We start from the raw sequence: 19,823 nt of genomic DNA, 5'->3' as shown, positions 1-19,823 counted from the left end.
TTCCATTGCCGAGATACAGGGCGCTCATATTATAAGGTAAGGTTATAAAACCACCTTTTAAGATCATTTTAGTGAAAGTTTCATGTTCCTATCTCATATAATTTAAGAACAATGATGAATAAATCATTTTTGAGCAAAATTTAAATGGACGGCTGAATATATTACCGCCGGAGAGACGGCCGCGGAATTTAAATGACCGCGCGGAAGGGTTAATATATTGACAATTAAACATATAGTTCCTCTTAGCATCACAAAATAAACTGAAGCATTTGATGAAAAATAGATGTAATCCCAGAATGTCTTGTTTGTCTTCATTTTCTTAATAACTGAAGTGATATTGCACACAGTGCACTTTGTGGTATAATTGAGAACAGTACAAATTTAAGGACTTTTAACCTGATAACTCACTGAATTCTTTCCCAAATTGAAAGCGATTGATGGATATGACAAAAGTGAACTGCTACCTGATATGTAATATAAACAGTATGTTCTAAACATTTAGGGAGAGAGAGTATATTGTGTGAAATGCTATTTTTATGATGTTTTATGCAAAATTGTGATCTAGCAGTATGAAGTCCTCTGTTGAAATGAAGATTTTGTAAATTGACGAGAAATCTATGTTCCAGTATCATAATTCAGAGCTGCATATGATAGTAGGTCCCCAAAAGTTAATGTAATTCAAATTGTGTGGTTTGTGCTGTTATCAGGTTGCAAAGGGAGAGCCAGCACAAGTACCTATCTGTACTCTCAACATAGTCCTGCCAGAAACCATTATTCCTGAGTCAGGCCCATCTGAACCTGATCTGCTAGAGCTAGAGAAGAATTACAGTTTCTTGCGAGATGGTATCAGTAAGTGTCAGTGTTTCAGTTATCTGTTCTGACTGGAACAAAAATAACTGTGTTTTGTAGAATGTTAAGAACATGACGTGATATTTTATTCAAGTTCAAAGGGAAGACATGGTTCTTACCTTAGCCAGCATACAAATGTATACTTTCTAATTCTTGTTCTTCTCTGAGGTAACTAGAATGGATAGTATTGCCTTCTTACAGCACCCTAACAGGGGACTGGGATAGCTCAGTCAGTAAAATTACAGTCTTTGGGCTGGATAACCAGGGTTCAGTTCATTATGATGGACATAGATATTTTTCTCATGACCATCATATCTGTACCAGCTCTGGGATACACTCAGGCAGCTATCAGATCATTACTGTGGACCCATCCTCGGGGACAAAACAGCTGGAGAGTGAATCAGACAGTTTAAATCCTGTGAGTGCTGAAGCTGATAATTTATGGAGCTTGACCTCTACTCTCTTTGTTGCCTATATAGTATGGCATATATGGGTTTTCTGTGTGTGACATGTGTCCACATTTAATTGACAGATTTTCTTTAGGCTAAAGAAGGACATGATATTATTATTATCTTTACCCTAATTTTTTTAATTTCTGCTTATGGCTGAATGGAAGTGTTTGCTATCAAAATTTGTACCTTCAAAAACAAAAGTGAAGGTGCTTTATTGTTAACATTGATGCAGCATATAACACAGGATATTTTGATCAGTTATGTGACCCAAATAAAGTATAAGATCTGTCATCATAGCTGCTTAAGTTAATCAGTTTTTAATTTTTTCCCCAAGTTAATAGAAATGGAACTGTATCTTGTTTGCACTCTATGGTTGGAAGCAGTTACTGTCAAGTTAATGGAACACATGAATTTGAGTCTAATTTGGATGACAGTTTCAGCTTAGCATCAGCATGTAGCTTTAAATTGTGAGCTTTATGATATGATTTCCTGGTCTGATCTATGATAGTGACAGTTTATGTGCCCCAGTACTGTTCCTGCTAGGAGATAGATATTACATCCATCTAATGAATCAAGGCAGGTTTTGTATTTTTACTTAATGATGGAAGCAGGGCCAGCTTCTGAAACAGTTCCCTTCTTTAATAAAAAATGAGGCAGTAGAAAATGTCCAGCGTTTGTGTCAATTAACAACACCTCTGTCACAGACCTTTATACTTATATTGAATTTAAGTGTTACAAACCTCAGAATTGGTGGTTACTGCTCAAGGTCACCCAGACTCAATCCACCGAGCTGATATAAGGCTGTCTGATATAAGTAACCTCCTTGGAGCTGATTGGGTGCCTCTTGCCTTTGAGCTTGGTATTCCTACCTCAGATGTGAATCTCATCAAGACAGAATACCCAGACAACATAAATCAGCAGGCTATGGTGATGCTACGACTTTGGCTACACACATCAGGCAACAAAGCTACAGGTAAGACATAGCTTGTAGAGAGCCTTTACAAGGTTATGACACAATAAACAACTTATCACCATAATTCCATGTGAAATATAAAAGCTGGTGGGAAGCAGTGTTGTAACACAGTCTGGCACAGGTGGACAGTGGAGCTACAATGGAGACATGATACCACAACACCCACATTAACAGAGGAACGGTTTTTTCTGTTGGGTCCCCTCTGAGGCTATATCACTCAACCAACTGAGTTCAGTCCAGTCAGTGGAGCGGAGTGGAGCTAGAGGTGGTGGAGTGAAGTCGGTTGGCTAGTGACTTCGTTAGTCTTGAGTTTGGCAGTTGGAAGCCAGCTTGGGAGCTGCAGTGAGATAGGCAAGAGCCAGTGGGGACATGAAGCCATGAACATGGAAGTTGAGGGATCTATGGCATTGGAAGCCAGTACCAGCCCACTGGTGAAGAAGCAGCAGACTGAGAAGACTTAGCACATGCTTTAGTGAATTAGCCATAGCACTATGGTTACTTGTAGTTATGATTTATAAGTGTTCAGTAAATCCAATTACCAATGCAAAGCTTGTACACACAACGTCATACTACCTCAATCTTCAACTCAGTTAAGCAAGAAATCAGTGGAAGCGGAAGCAGGTGGCAAGCTAAGCTCAGCTTTCCACCTGCATCTGCTTGTTTCTTGCTTGAATCACTCTTGGACCCTGAAGGTGGAGGTGATATTTCCCTCTGAAATGTCAGGCTCTTTCATAACTACATGGTGTTGCAACCCAGAAGACCATAGTCTTTGTTGTTGTTGTATAAGAATATACGTAGGGCAGTCAAAAAGTTCCTGGAATTCCTTTGCAGCCAGAGAACGAGCGATAAGCTAGCGCACACACTGTTGTGGTGGGAAGCTCAGCATGTCTGCTCACAGGCGCAACAGGTCTGGACAGGTTTCAGTGTGCAGTGTTGTTACTGTTCCGTTTGAATTAGAAGTGAGTGTTGGTCATTCAGCACAATGTCACAGTTCGATCAGTGTGCGAACATCAAGTTCATGTGCAACTTGGGAAAATCTGCTTCAGAGACGCTATCGGCCCTGCAGCAAGTTTATGGTGATACTGCACTAAAGAAATCCGCAGTTTATGACTGGTTTTCCAGGTTCAAGAATGGGCAGGAGACGTTAGAGGATGACCAGCGCAGCGGGAGACCTTTGACATCCAGAACCGAAGAAATGATTGGAAAAGTGTGTCAGCTGATTCAGTGTGATCGAAGAATGACCATCGCGGAGTTGGAGCAAGAAATTGTTACTGTTACTGACCAATTCTATGAACAAGTTTTGCAGTGGTTGCGCTATGCGGTTTTGAGGAAGTGGCACAACAAGTGGCAGGGACAGTGGTTTCTGCATCATGATAATGCACCAAGTCACACATCGCTTGTTGTGCAGCAATTCCAAACCGAGAAAAAACATTCCTGTCATCACTCAAACACCGTACTCTCCGGATCTCACTCTGAGTGACTTTTGGCTGTTCCCTACTCTGACAATGTGCCTCAAGGGGACACGTTTCGCAACCATGGAGGACATCAAATCGAATGTGACAGCTGAGCCCTGGAAGATTACAAAAGAAGCCTTCCACCGCTGCTTCCAACAGTGGCAGGATTGATGGAGCAAGTGTGTGCACGCAAGGGTCCTACTTTGAAGGGATTAGTTAAGCATTGCCGTATGTCCTACCATTAGAGTGCTATACCACAATTCCAGGAACTTTTTGACTGCCCTTCGTATAAGAAATTTACTGTTAACAACAGAAGTTCTGGCTTCAAGCAGAATAAGTTACTCAAAACAAATTCGTAATCTTACCTCATATAATTGTGACCAGTTATTCCAGTGTAGTGTGAACAGGCTGACCAGTATTGAGTTAGAGTTGTAATAATTTGTTCTTTCTTCCTGATTAAGGTGTGAGAAGGTTATAAATTAACAGTAATATATTAATATTAAATGCACAAAAACTATGGACAGCTTGCAGAAGAATTCAGCATAAAATCAATGGTAGTGCCAAATACAGCCACCTATGAATATCTCTTTGTGTTCAGTATATGGAAGTGAAACTCACTCTTGTTAACAGTATGCTTGATTCCTTTATCAATAATTGTTTGCTGGAGACCTTAATCACTAAAATATGTGACATTTATAAAGTATGTGGGTCAGACACCTGTAATTAATAGGTGCTTTTCCATTTCTGTTCTGAACAACCGATCTTTCACTTTTTCGTTTTCCACAAAACTTATACATCAGTTGAAATTTTATTAACAGACATTTTTTATTTCTATGTTCATCAAGAAATTACATGTAGTCTTTAGGTGTGTATTTCCATGCCATGTTGCCACATCACATTCAACAGTGGGCATGTTCGAATGTTCATGTTGTGGAGTCTCTAGGAGCAAATATCAATATCATGATGCCACATTGCTTTCAGTTGTAATTATCTGTAACATGTATGATTTGATTTTATACACCACAACTTTCATGCATGATTTTTAGGAAGGAAGGTTGTAAATTATAAATATGGTATATGATATAAGATTCTGTGTCTAAAATTTTGAATTTTACATGATATGGTGGACCTTTACGAGCAATGCCATGTTCATATGTTGCAGGTAACAAATTGGAGAAGGCTCTTCGCAAGATAGATCGTGAGGACATAGTAAACCAATGTGTGTTCAATGTAGAACTAGTGACTGATGACATGGAGAGAGCTGTAGCTAAGGTGCAGCTAGATCAGTCAGGCTTTGATGCCCTTCGGGAGGAACTAGGACCATCACGTGATGCTACTTTGCGGCGCAGTTACAGTAACCATGACCATGATGACAGTGACTTCATGAAGGTAATGCTGGCTACCATGCAGTCCAGAACCTTTTGTCTTCTTGTCTGTTTTCTAAAAACATAAAAATTAGAATATACAAAACTATAATTTTGCCTGTGGTTCTGTATGGGTGTGAAACTTTGTCTCTGACATTAAGGAACATTGACTCAAGGTGTTTGAGACTAGGGTGTTGAGAATATTTGGACCGAAGAAAGATGAAATGACAGGAGGTTGGAGAAAACTTCATCGTGAGGAGCTTCATAACTTGTACTCTTCTCCAAGTATAATTAGAATGATCAAGTCAAGGAGAATGAGGTGGGCAGGGCATGTAGCATGAATGGGGGGGAAGAGGAATGCATACAGGATATTGGTGGGAAAGCCAGCAGGATGGGGACCACTGGGAAGACCAAGACATAGGTGGGTGGACAATATTAAAATGGATGGGATGGGATGGGATGGATTGGATTGATCTAGCTCAGGATATGGACCAGTGAAGGGCTCTTTGTGAATGTGGTATGAACCTTCAGGTTCCATAAAATGCTGAGAAGGTCTTGAGTAGCTTCACAATTGGCGGCTTCTCAAGGAGGCTCAGCTCCATGAGTGAGTTACCAAGCAATGACTAGTGAAGACTTAGCAAACTGAGAAGACTTAGTGTGTTTTACAGTTATCTATTAAGTGTGTAGATTAGTGGTAACATTGTAACTATTTGTACTTGGGAGTTCTAAATGTTCAATAAATCCAGTTACCAAATCAAACCCCATTTCTTTGTCACTAATATCTGACAGTATGAATGAGGTGTAGGCCTTCTCGGCCCTTGCACCATGACCTACAGTGGTCTGTTGTGCTTTAACAATATGAAAGGCTTCTCTGCATTTTGTTGGATGAAATGTAATGGCGCAAGGGTTATGTACAAGTAGATATGTTTTTTGGGTAAATGTGGAATAAGTGTATCTAGACTTTTAGATTAAGAAACAGAAATAATGAAACGTACCAGGAAGCTTGTGTTTGCAAAGAAGTGTAACAGGCTATAGCTTAGTAATCAGAATGCTAGCGCGACAGCATAATAACACTGACATTGAGGAAGGAGCTATATGAAGTAGGTCATAAACACTATGGCATGAGGAAAACGCTGAGTCGGAGAAGACGGTAGACCTGAAAGAGCCAACCCCTTTCGATAAATAGCCAATGAGTGGGCCACACCGACCCAAAATCACGTCAGAATGGGCGGGCCAATACACCCCGGAACCCCGCGAGTCAGCAAAAAGAGGGTACATAAACTATAGAGAAATCAATCAAAAAACTTTTTAATATTATTAATTGACATAGAGTTCAGCTGGAGGCTATCACCGAGAGAGTGATGGCAATGAGTAGGAGTTGGTTGGTGATGGCGAGCGTCTGTTTCCTCAGCTCAAGTAAGTGAACCAACTTCATATAGCCATGAACATTAAGTGTGATAATATTAAAGTGCAAACCCCAGTGAGAGAAAGTGAAAACTAGATGGACTAGGTTGACTGAGAGAGATAGAGGTATGGGGTACCCAACAGCAGGGTGACAGGAGATAGAACTAATGTGTGTACTACAGGGTCATAACCAAATGTAATGCGAACCGACGAACGTCGGCAAAGTGTGTATATATGATGTATATAGCAACATAGGTGAATAGAGTAGGATAGAAATGCGCTGTGATATTAATTGAACCTAGCATTCCCTCAAGTGTTACCCTCTTCCCTGACGACTCCAGCATCTCCTGAAGCTTCGGAGAATTGCGAGTTAAAACCAGGACCAGTGACGTCAACGATCGATAAGTTTACCAGAGTTTATGTTGACATAACAAGATGGTGGCAGTGGCGGGACACCTCCACGCCCCCCTGTCACCACGGCGGCATAACATGAAATATTTAAAAAATTTTGGTTTGATTATGTTATGCCAGAAATAAAGCTTTGTTCCTAACAGTTGTGTGCTTCATTTTTAGGAGTCAGAGTCTGTTGAGCAACTAGGAGAGGCAGACACATTTGCAATCAGTAATGGTGAGTTTTGTTCACAGTGAACTCATACTTCTGGTTATGGTATGAGGCCATCACATTTGGGCATATTACTATTTCATTACATAAAATCATTAATTTTAAAAATGAAATTGTAGAAAAGTTAGTATTTTAAGCTTACAAGGCTTAATCATCTGGAAGCCTACAATGAGTACTTATAATGGTGAGTGCTTTTAATTTAGTCTATCAGTTGTGTAGGAGCCAAGATACGACTTTATTGTATCATGTATTGGCCTCATGCAACAGATACTTGGTAATTTCTTCCTTATGTTATATGTAAGTTGTCACAGATTGTGATGTAATTCAGAAGCTATGCCTACCATCATTTGAGAGAATGTTGAGTTATACAGCAGTATTTGTTCTTTTTAGTTATAATTGAAATAGAGCAAGGATGAGCTAAGCAGGAAGAAAGGTGTAAGGGTTAATTTTTGTTTGCTATTATTTATCATAATCTTTTCCCTTAAGTATTCATTGTTGTGGATTTCTTTATTGTGCTGTTTTTCTACAGACCATGGTGCAGTCAGAGTGGTGGAGGAGAAGAAATATGCAGGAGAAGAGAAAGATATTGGTGACATGATGGAGGACTTCCTGGTTCACAAGCAACAGAGCACATCCACACCACTGAGACCCCAGCACATCCAGTCAGACATTGGCAGTGAGAAGCAGGAGATGCTCCAGGATGTCACTGAACAACTTGAAAGGCTTGAGACAATATCACCAAGTGTTGTCACCACTGTTTTCACACACAAGCAAGGTACAGTTCTATTCCATGGTTTGTGAATGAACTTAGTGTTTAGGTAAGGAAATTGGACCAACGAATATGCATTTCAGTGACTGCACATTGCACAAGCTTGCTCATGTCCATGTGCTAGAAACTGCACAGTTTCTCCTCTGTACTGTGGTAATTCATGTAGTCTTTCAGTTCATGCTTTTTCATATTCATTCATTCTGCCTGAGAAATTTCTGACAGTGGAAATATAAGATGTACCACTGTGTTAGTCCCAATTTTAAAACTGGAATTGACATCAGGAGAGAACAGAATGAGCCCTCACCACCCACCACGGTTCTGCAGAATTACTACATGGTGTTTTAAATATTTTGCTCTTTGTTTTTAATTTGTTTTGATATCTGGGATGCTTGTAGTTGTTTTGCCCCTGTGATCTATGTAGCAAAATTGCTTTCATATCAACTTACTCAGTTGTCCTGTCACAGCAGTATTTTGCCATCCTTTTTGAAAGTCTGCATAAGCATTGCCTTCCTGTGGGTTGATATTTCATAATTTCTTGGGGAATCGTATTAGAGCAGATTTTTTCAACATGTTTTTTATGATTTCCTATATCATGTACGAAATATATTTTAATTGTTACAGTTTCTTTTCTTCATTTCTTTTACTTTTTAGGTATGTAAATTGCCACACAAATCCTATGTGATTGTGAGGCCACAGCTTAACACTTTGCGGACCGGTGGCATATTATTATGACTTTAGGACATGTTATGTTGAAACACACTGTACCTTGCATTGACGCCAGGCAGACGCATGACTGGTGCGTGATAGACCTCTTGAATGTTTGCTTCGTAGTCAATAACATGACCCCGCTGTTTATGACCCAGCCGTTTTCCTTTCTCACTCCAAAAGAAAATGCCTTTGTTCATCTTCCAGCTGCATGCACCATGCAGGAAGTTGCTAGTGCAAAATGGATCAAGGTTGGAAGAGGTTGAGGTCCAAGCGTTTTCCCAGAGAACAAGAAATATCTGACTTGTTCTCCGATGAGCTATCTGACGTCCCTTGTGAGTCTGCTAGTGATAGCGACTCACAATCTGATAGTGAGTGTGGCAGGGCCGAACAAAAAATTGTGGCCACAGACAGTGAAAGTGAAAGTGACAGTAGCTCTGACGAAAGTGCGGGTAGCAACATTGAGGGCAGAGCCACATGGGGAAAAGTAGACAAAACACCTGCTTTGGGACAGTTTACTGGAAATCCAGGGGTGAAGCAAATTCCATCAGACCCAAGACAAGTGTATGAAGTAGCGGAACTGTTTTTTGGAGATAGTGTTGTGAATATGATTTCCACAATTCACAATTTAAGCATGGTTGATGTTCAAAGGAGACGTGGACAGGTAAAGAAGCCTGTTTGTATTTCCGAGTATAATACGTTCATGAAGGGAGTTGATAGAGCCGATCAGTACTTGGCCTATTATTCTCTTCCTCGGAAAACAGTAAAGTGGACAAAGAAAGTTGCCTTGTGGCTTATAAATTGTGCCATTTTCAATTCATTTTTGGTTTTCAAAGATCTAAAATCTCATTCAAAATAGAAATACAAGGCATTTCTGCTGAATGTAGCAAAAGCCTGGCCTACAGACCACACGGTGGCGGCAGAACTGGCGGCAGACACAGTCTTAGTACGACCGGGACCGTCTACTCCCACCCCACGCAGGCCTCATTTTGACCCCCCTGGGCGACTCTCAGGTGATATGCAGAAACATACCCCCATGAAAATTGTGAAGAGTGAACATGCCAAGAGGAAGCAGCCTTGTAGGCGATGCCGTGTTTGCACAGTACACAACAAAAGGAGTATGACTGTCTACATGTGCAAGTTCTGTGTAATGCAACTTCACAAAGGGGAATGTTTCCAGAAATATCACACTCTCAAGCACTTCTAGGAGCATTGGTAAGTGTTCTCCAAAAATTTTAGTTTGTAAAATGAATTAGGAGATTTTATATTAATTTTTAAAGTGAACAGTGCACAAGTTAGGGTAGTAGGTTTAAAAATGCCAGTCCCCAGGGAGATTTAAATATTTAAATTGCTGGTCTGCAAAGTGTTAAGATTTTGTCACCTGGGTCAGTTATTCATGGAACCAAGTGACTTTTATGATGCCCCCATTCGAAGTGTAGAATTAATAAAGAGTTAATCCAAAGGGAAGCACAAAATATCATTGAAGGTCGCATACATAGGTATGTAAATTTGTCTGAGCACTATTAGAGATTTTCTGAAAAGAGATTTTGTAGAAAGCAGAATAAACTTGGAGAATGTANCCAGGTATCCATACTGTGCCGTGATAACTGAAAGAGACAGCCGTTCAAGGTCATGGAAGAGTAAATGTGGTGACATCATTAAGCTAGGAGCTGTTGCTGCGTAACTGCCAGTAGACAGCACATGACGGTGAAATGCAGTTGCGTTAGTTGGTTGTGAGGCAGTCACCAGCCAGTAATGACATGAGCATATGTGAGTTAGTGAAGACAGAAGACTTAGCATGTGCTCTAGTGAGAAGTCTAGTGCATGAGTTAGCTAAAGCTAACTCATGCAAGGACTCCAAGGAACTTAACGAAGAAGAACCGTTGCACTGTCCAACGGAGTTAATTAACCATTAATATTCAAATTCTGCTGCTGTGCAAGTATGCCGTCATGTCCTGCTTCAAACATGTTACTGCCTGCACTAATTGTGAAGAACGTAAAGTTGATTATGAATGAATTTGACAAAGAAACAGTTCATGGCCTGTGTGACCTGGATCTGGCGTCATATCCCGCCAGATCCAGGTCACACAGGCCATGACCAACCACATAACAACCCCAACCCCACAGCTCACGGCTGATGCCCAGCCTTCAACTTGCCATTCTCTCCCCTACACAAAAACCCTGCTTGTCCCAGCTCCCTTCCCCTACCCCTCCCACACTACTGCTTTCACTTGTATACTTGCCCTTCCCCCTTCTCCCTCACTGCACTCACATAGCTGGGTATTTTTCCAGTCTGCTTCTACCGGTTCTCACGGTCTCTTTGCTTGCAGATTTCTTATATATTTTTTCTTCTACCCTGAAGATGGAGGCGATACGTTCCTCCGAAACGTCGGTTAACACCACATATACACGGTGCAAAATCCCAGAAGACTGCTTTCTTCATAGTCACCGCCGTGAAAGCCTCAAATCTTACAATTAAGAATTATGTATAACCTATCACTTTATTGTCTGTATTTACACAAGCACATTTCACAGGCTCATATTATACTGCATTGGCACTTCATCTTTCAGATGGTGGAATAACTTAGTTCAGTGTTGAACTAGACAGTAACAGTTTTAGACAAATTTCTTTTTTATCCCCTATACAAAAATAACTGCAAGTAGTTAATACTATTACAACAATAAGAGACATCAGATAAATAGGCTGGGATATAAAATAAATACTTCTTATATTTCCGGTACGGTATGAATACCAAACCAAAGTAAGAAAACACCAAGAATGTATGATAAAGTGACAATTTTTACACTTACATTTTGCGAGTTTTTAAATGAGTTACATTTGCTACCAGAATACACAAATAGCCTAGTGCTTAATCGTGGTGGTAGTGATGATTTTGCATTCTGAAGAATCTGCTTCCCAGCAGTAAATATACGTTATATTCATACCAAATTAATGAGTCAAAATACTTGCAAGAAAGGAACACATGTTCTTTTTTTGTGGCAAGTGGATTACATCTTTAAAATGTACATAATGGTTTGAACGGCTGTTGTACTGCAATGTGGAAAGCAAATGGAAAAGCTACCACATTATCACTTTTCCTGGATAGTCTCTTTCCAAAAACAGAGATACCATGTATGCGAGATCCATAAGACGAGGAAGAAGACGTAAGAAGATGCTGGATGACCTTGGGGACAGAAGAGGATATTTTTATTTGAAGGAGAAAGCTCTAGATCACATTAAGTGGAGGAAATGTTTTGGAAGAGACTGTGGACCTGTCATCTGACAGATTACTGATGAATGAATGGCATCTTTTTACACACTAGATTTGTGATCTATGTGTTATGTTTACCTTCTGTTCATTATGTTGGTTTGCATTTTATTTTATTTCTGATGCACTGTTTCAGTCAGAGGTGGGCAAACACTTGAGTTAAAAGTGACAAAACTACCAAAACATACACATGAAATTTTTTTTTGTATAGTCTTGCTCCTGATTTAATTATCAGTAGAAAGTTTTGAATCCTGATTATTATGTAGAAGCTAGATGCAGGCATTACCCATTTTGCAGGTTTAAGTTACTACAGAGAGGAAGGAGCCAGACATATTTTTGAAAGAAAATATTTTGCCAAAATGCTGAACTTTCTTAGGAAGAGGTTTGCAGTGTAGACCAAATATCTGGTTCTGTCCTCTTTCGTCAGTTTATCCAGACCTTGATCCTATTTCTGCTATTTAAGTTTTATTTTCATATTAATATTAAACCATTATTGTTAGGTTATTCATTATAATGTGTTACTCAAATTACACTGGGGCACGTGGTGTAGTGGTTGAGACACTATACTACAAACTGGAAGGTAGTGAGTTTGGTTCCATATGAGGTCATTGGATTTTTCAATTGACCTAGTCCTTCCAGCTGCACTGTGTCCTTGGGGTTGACTCAGCCTTGGACAGAAATGAGTACCAGGAATCTCTTCCTGGTGGTAAAGGGTGGCCGATACTCGAGGCTGACGACCTCACCATTATCTGTGAGCTGATTATCTAGAAAATGTGGGAGCCTTGACGTCTCACGACCCAGTAGGTGTATGCAGTCTGTTACATGGATAACGTTACTTTTTACTCAAATTACACTTGTCATTATAATTATTAAGTCCAAATTTTGCTCTGTTAAGAACCTGATATTCTACAGAAGTTAATGACATACCACATGTATCATCATTTAAACTAGCTGGGCAGAGATAATGACCTCTAACTTGAAATGCTGCAGAATATTGTGGCGCAGGTCAGTTTCTAACCTTCCTGAATTCATAACAGGTTGCTTCAGCTTTAGTGCATTAGGTTTTTCGGAATTCAGTGTTTCAGAAACTGGATTTGTTTCCATCATCAGGTACTGAAATGGGGAGGTGCTTGTACTCCATTGGCCCCAGTAGAGGGAGATAGTTTCAATTCCTGGACATGTGGGCACAGCTTAGTATTAGAACCCCTTTATATGTTGGACACTTAGTGACAGAAACAGATTGTTTCTGTTTCCAAAGTGTTTTGTTTGAAAGAAATAAAGGTGGTGGGCAGTGTCTGAAAATACCACTGATAGTTCTTTTATTGCCATACATCATCATCAGAAACCTTTGGACTCATCTTATATCTCTGTTTAACATGGTCATTTTTTATAAATCGCCCCTCTTAGACTACTTTCCTTCTTTTAGATATTGCCACCTGTGTATGCGAAATTGGTATGCAGATCATAAACATATTTTCAGATCTGTGTACAGCTCTTTTTAAAAATAAATGACAAACATGGTGACTGTACCGAACTTTGAAGTTAGGTCCTGTGTCTTTCATACAGTAGGGATCTGTATCATAGGAAATTCACAGAAATATGTAGCTAAGATATGGAACTGTGTTGGAGTTTGTTCTCACAGGAAGATTTCTGTTTACCGGGCTATGATACCATGTTGACCAGTGAAAGTCAGGTGACATTGTGGAGGAACAAATTTCCTCCATCATTAGGGTCAAAGAGTAAGCTGAGCAAGAAACCAGTATAGAGTAGGTAGCAAGCTGTCCTTACTCTTCAACCCTGAAGATGGTGGTGCTGTGCCCCCCTGAAATGTCATTTGACTTGTTGGTTTGTTTGTATTTGCTATTAAAGTTCAGGTTGTGTTAATGAATCAGGGTTGTTATTTTGTTTTAAGGTAAAAATTTTTATTCTGCCTCATTCACTTGTACTGGTGTAAGAAAGTATCAGAAAGTGTGAAGAACTTATTGAAGTAAACAGTTTTCTGTTATAAATATCATTTTTTTTTTTTTTGTATGATCTCTGTTTTGACAAAATGGCCACCGGATACTGCAAAGGACTCCCTCCTTGAGATAGTAGTATGAATGGCACTTAAGTTATGTACTCAGTGAAATTATACTTTTTGAAGCTTAGAGGAAAAGAGAGATGGTGTATAGAAGTGTCTGTGCTAAATGAAGCTGTCCCTTTCCCTTCTGGAAGCTCATTCCCTTTGCTTGTAAGGGTCTTTTCCCCTCCAGATGCTCCTCCCCTAGCACTTCCCATGTAGAGTTATACTACCATGTATTTAGTTTAGATCAGTTGAGTTTAAAGAAGAGACCAAGTGGGATAGCTCTGCTTTGATAAGAAGTAAATGTTATAATGGACAATAGAGAAACAGGTTATGAACAGATGTCTTTGAGCTCAGATTGAACCTTCTGGGAAGAGAGCCCAGAAGTTAACTTCTGTGACATATGGTGCAGTTATTGGCTTCTTCACCAGATAATTATTTGCTGTTTAAAAGGCCCTTTACTCTAAGTGAATGAGTTGAGTGAAATAAGCCAGAATTATTTGAAAGTGAAAGAGAAGTGTGGAGTCACTAAGTTGAGTGGAGCAAGTGAGTGAGTTGCTCAGTTAGGGTTGGATAAGTAGAAGAGTCTATGCCAAGTCTTATAATTAAGAAAACCACATATTCACTGACAGATTACATAGGTAGTAGAGTCTATGCAAGCTATAGTCCACCCTTAGATAAATCTTTTGTTATCATACAAAAGAGTGTTGAGCTTCAGGATGGCCTACTTTTTGTAAGCAATATTATTCTTCATGTGATACAAGTTTGAAGTATAATTTTACACATTCTTGGTTTCTTAGATTCTGAAAACTTTGTTATTTATATATGGTGCCTGTTTTTGTGAAGACACATAGGAAAATGAAATATCTGAAAGTGTGTTAAGGTGTTGTGCATGTGGCATGAAGAAATGCATCCTCATCCCGTGACAGCACTGCTTCCACCTGTGTGCTCATGCTTTGGGCTTGGCTTCATTCTGTTTTTTCAGAGATACCATCACCCAAGATGTCACAGACACCACCACCAAGTCCTGCAGAGTACCGTGATCAACTAGGTAATGATTGTTATCTCACATTTGTGGAAATCTTGTACATTGTGGATGTCTGTAATATCCATGTCTCGGATTGAATATGTGTACTTACTGGTAAACTGTCATCTTTCCAAGGCAAGAATTTATGAGTAGCAGAAACAATATCTATAATGGTAAAGTTCATTGTATGGTATGGATTCCAAGATACACCAGACCAGACGAGGCGTACAGTTATTTTGTTTCTGGACATTATCCATCGTCCTCTTTTTATTTAATACACAATGTTTTGGAGACTGGATTCTGTCTCCGTATTCAGGTGACACCTACTCAGTTGGCCCCAGTCATTAGAGCTGTTCCCTATCTCTGGACCTCTTCATCTGATCAGTCAACCCTGCTTGGACATCTCTCCCATCTGGACTCCCATTATTGCAGCAGAAGTTAGAAAACTACAACTCTGCCCAGTGTAGATTATGTGTGAAAGTTGTTTTTTCTTATGTTGGTAACATACAGAGAATTTGTCTCCTGTGATGACTTATACAGAGTGTTTTACGACTTTAGGGCATAACTGCATGAGGTGATTTCCTAGGTCTTTGTGATCAAAAAAGTTAATATAAACATGTGTCCGATTTTGGACGGTTACGGAGTTATAACCATTTTAAACTCAGAATAGAAGGTAACGATTACTGACAATAAACGGAACAAAATAATAAACCAGCATAATACATGATACATTTAAAGTATGAATGTAATGTAACTTTGTGAAATTACCTTTAATTTGAATTTATTGTTGGTTAAAGCTGATTTTTGAAAATGCCACCGCCGGCCGCAACACAGGCTGCCACTCGGTTGTGAACCACGCGATTAGCACTTAGCAGCTTCAGCTGGCTGTTTCTTATGTGGTCAGCGGTGTCCAGAATGCGACCGAGCAAAACATGTCACATTGCCACCTTCACATTGTAAACCAGTTCTTTCATCCATCCCCACACACAATAATCCAGTGGGCTTAAGTCTGGAGACCTGGCTGGCAATTCTTCGCGTACTTGTACGTGGACTGTGGTGTACCATACGAACAATGCCTTCATTGACGCCTTCATTAACACCACACTTGGCTCCAATATGAATGCCGGGAAGTCTACCGGTATCTCGCAATGCCTGGTAAACTCCAGTAAACACACTCCGATTCGGTATTCTACAATTCGGAAACCGTTGCTGATATTCAGCTACAGCAAGAACTGAGTTACCGTCACAAAACCCATACACATAAATCATACCTGCATACTCCTCAAATGAAAATGTAAATGGCATCGTGAACGTAACAGACACACTGAGATGAGAACTGTTCTGAACACCAGTTGCCACCACATTAGCCGTGGCTGGACATACCAACCCACCACGCCTTAGGTACCTCTCAAGTGTCGAGATAACGAGAACGCTCTGTCTGTAGCTGGCTAAAATTAGTGACCCGCCAGATGATAGACGCGGTTCACACAAAGGCGTGTACGGGAATGAAAAAACGGTCATAACTCCGTAACCGTCCAAAATCGGACACATGTTTATATGAACTTTTTTGATCACAAAGACCTAGGAATTCACCTCCTGCAGTTATGCCCTAAAGTCATATTCTGATAGTACTCTGATTTTAACAACAATAGTCATGAAGTAGTGTATGGACATAGGTGCTAGGCCTCATGTGTGTGAAATTTTTAATGCTTTTAACGTTTGTTGTCTTAACTCTCACAGATGGTTTGTGCCATGCTTGGTTTATATATGCTATCTTGGAGATAGGGGCTAGCTCTGTTGATTGCACCCAACTAAGTAAGTTCCACCAGAAGACAAACAAGGGTCCTGTTATGGACTAGCTCTGTCAGTTGGATCCAAATGATTAGGTTACACCTGAAGACAGAACCGAGTCTCTGAAACATGTGAGCATAAAACGTAAATGAGTATAAATTATAGGGGTATAAATAATAAAATAAGAAAACTTAAAGAACAGGAAATTTGTACACAAACTACAGATAAACAAATGGAAAATCTAATGGATAAATTAAGAGTATCTGTCAATATAAAAATTCATAGACACACACTATGAATTCATATTAATCAATGACACAATTTAAGAATTAGTACCAGTATTATTTGATGCCAGAAGATGACCCAAGAAAAGGGTTGAAACATGTAGTGTTACAACCAGCAGCTAATAAAGACAAATGGTGACACAGTAGTGTCACCTTTATCTCTTTTAGAATTATTGATGTATAGACTGCCCTGTTATATATCTTTCACGTCTTTTTGAAATGTGTTAAAAAAACAGGACAATGGATAATGTTCAGAAACAATGATTGTATTCATATACCATCATCACAAACTTCGAGATCAAATTTACAGACCAGGTGTAGTACATTTATTTTGACCTGATCTTTCCTCAACTGAAGTAAATGATACTAACCAATCTTAACCAAACCATGGCAGAACATAACATACAGCACCAGATCGCATCACATCACATCACATCACACTTTGCTACGCCTTGCCACTCCGCATCATGCCACAGCATCCCACATCACACCACACTGCAATGAGCCATGCATTTTGCACCAGATGGCACCCTGCTTAACATGAAGTAAACAAAATGTACCAAAACTAAACATATCAAAATCGAGGCAAATCATATCACTCCAATCTGGACCAGTCCAAACTGAATGAAACAAAATTAAGGCAAGACTGGCCAGAGCTGTTGTAACCTGTGAAACCAAATCATGAATGGTGAAGGTTGTTTAACCTAACCTAAGCATACAGAAGCAGAGTGATATCATTCATACTAGAATATGGTGGGATGGAAAACCCACACTATATGCTGCACTTTAACCCTCTGTACCTACACAGCAAACAAGAGAAAGGTTTGAGAATTTTATGTGAAAGAAAGTTATTGTGCATGACCATACGTTGGGTAGTATGAATACCTGAAGAGTTTGTGATGTTCCTTCAGGAATGGAGCAGTATCCTGGTGAAGGAACACGTGTTTCTCAGTCAGAAACATGGCAGCCTGAAGATTTTGACATTAATTTGATTCCAAATCGGCAGCTGCTAACTTCCATGCAAGGTAACTGTCTTGTTTTCTATTGTAAGAATACCAAATGTACAGTAAGATAAGGTTTGATTAGTGTACAGTTGTATGCTTATTCTTCTAAATTTCAACTGGTAAGTGCTTTTCTTTGCCTATGTTTTAGCACAGTACTTGGCTTTCACATATTCAGGACATATGAACTAAGTAAATGTGCATACAGAAAACTTGGCAAGAGGTTACATAGTGTCTTGTTTTAGGAAATTGCATTCATCAAGGGACATTTGGATAGTCTTTGCATGCGATGAAGTCTGCCGGGTGTTGCCATACTGCTGCAATAAGAATAGGACTTCCAACAAATTTCATGAAGCCCTACTTTTATATGCATAGGTTTCTAGTCATACAGATCTGTTACTATTACTACTGTTATTTTTTTTACAAATACTTAATGATTTTTTTTAAGAACTCATTACTTAACTACAGATTCTCTGTTAAATTTGTGGTATTTATCCTCACAGTTTCACACTGTTGTTATGTTTGTAATTTTTGACGTACAAACCATATTTTAATGTGTTTGGGTAGGTCACGCGACAAGTAACTTCACGCCTTATTTGATATAGCGAATTTATTCCACTTGCTCTTACAATCACACCATTTACAATCTCACAATTACTGCCATCGGCAGTATCACAAATACGAGACTGCAATTAACTGGTTACTCTTTCTCTAGTAACTGGCTCAGTACTCACTACTCACTAACTAATCACTCACTACTCGTTACAACTGAACTTGGTGACTACTACAATTCAACTGTCTTGGGCGGCTGCTAGACTTCAGCTGACTCCTTAGGCAGTGTTAAACCCTCAGCCAGACAATGGGAAAACGCCTCGCTTCCTTGTTGCCTAGTTGCCGCGTTTACAGGTGTTGCTGCCTGTTATGTCACAGTGGGAAGCGCTGCCACATCACCACAGGTGAGGGGGCAGAGTGTTGACTGGCCTGTTACCGTAGCAGCAACAGCGCTCGATGTTGTTACGTCAGTGCTGGTGGGGGAAGGGATGTCCTCCATAGCGCAATACGTCACAATATTTATAACACAGTGTATGATCTGTTTCCATACATACCAGATTTTACACACTGAACTGGAGTGTCATGAATAACCATGCTGTTGAAGCACTTTTAAACCCATTGCTGCTAGGTCCAGTGGTTCATTATTTATTGTAATTAACCAGAAAGTTAGAATTTTTGCATGGCCACCATGTTATTGTTTTAAATTTTGCAAAAAATAATTAACTTAATGAAAGTAGCGTATTTCTTGATGTTCTGTTACCATAGAAAACGCTTAATTTTCATTTCATTTTATTTTCCATATATATCCATACAGGTTAACAAACCAGGATGTGGAAATGGTCCTTTTGAATACAGATACATCAACATGCATATACAAAATTGCACAAGTCAATTAAACAAAGTCACTTATACCAATCTGTAAACATAAATAATAATAAAAGGTAAAAGAATTTATTAAGATTTCAGTTAATAGACATACTTAAAAAATAAATTACTATAAAAATTGTATTTACACCATTTCATATAAAATACCTATATTAACTAAATCAAATACAGTCACAAAATTACACACTTATGACCCATTATGTTTATAATATAATCATCATCATATTTAGCTCCCATAGATCCACACAGTATATACTTCAAAACATATTTAAAACTATTAAAATTCTAATTTCTATATTCAAATTCATTAATCCAATCCAGTAGTTGCTCCTAATGTCTTAAATAGGACTGCTGCAGATT

General features: G+C 39.3%; 1 protein-coding gene across 13 annotated transcripts in view; it reads left to right on the top strand.

Annotated features, from left to right (window-relative positions):
• The window catches only part of LOC111868594 (ankyrin-3), a 276,782-nt gene that overhangs the window by 228,841 nt on the left and 28,118 nt on the right, over positions 1-19,823 (top strand). For 12 of the 13 annotated variants that reach the window (XR_002843539.2, XR_002843535.2, XR_002843534.2 and 9 more), the window contains 7 exons: positions 708-849; positions 2,068-2,274; positions 4,891-5,117; positions 7,070-7,124; positions 7,648-7,893; positions 14,909-14,974; positions 17,937-18,050. Coding sequence is in view for 10 of the 13 variants with exons in the window: in XM_033753126.1 (XP_033609017.1) it covers positions 708-849; positions 2,068-2,274; positions 4,891-5,117; positions 7,070-7,124; positions 7,648-7,893; positions 14,909-14,974; positions 17,937-18,050 (1,057 nt within the window). In the remaining 3 variants the exon portion in view is untranslated. The remainder of the gene's footprint in view (positions 1-707; positions 850-2,067; positions 2,275-4,890; positions 5,118-7,069; positions 7,125-7,647; positions 7,894-14,908; positions 14,975-17,936; positions 18,051-19,823) is intronic. The other variant, XM_023859420.2, reaches the window with a different exon arrangement.

This window comes from Cryptotermes secundus, unplaced genomic scaffold (assembly GCF_002891405.2).
Source record: "Cryptotermes secundus unplaced genomic scaffold, Csec_1.0 scaffold280, whole genome shotgun sequence".
Lineage (NCBI taxonomy): Eukaryota > Metazoa > Arthropoda > Insecta > Blattodea > Kalotermitidae > Cryptotermes > Cryptotermes secundus.
This window is presented reverse-complemented; position numbering and strand designations above follow the sequence as displayed.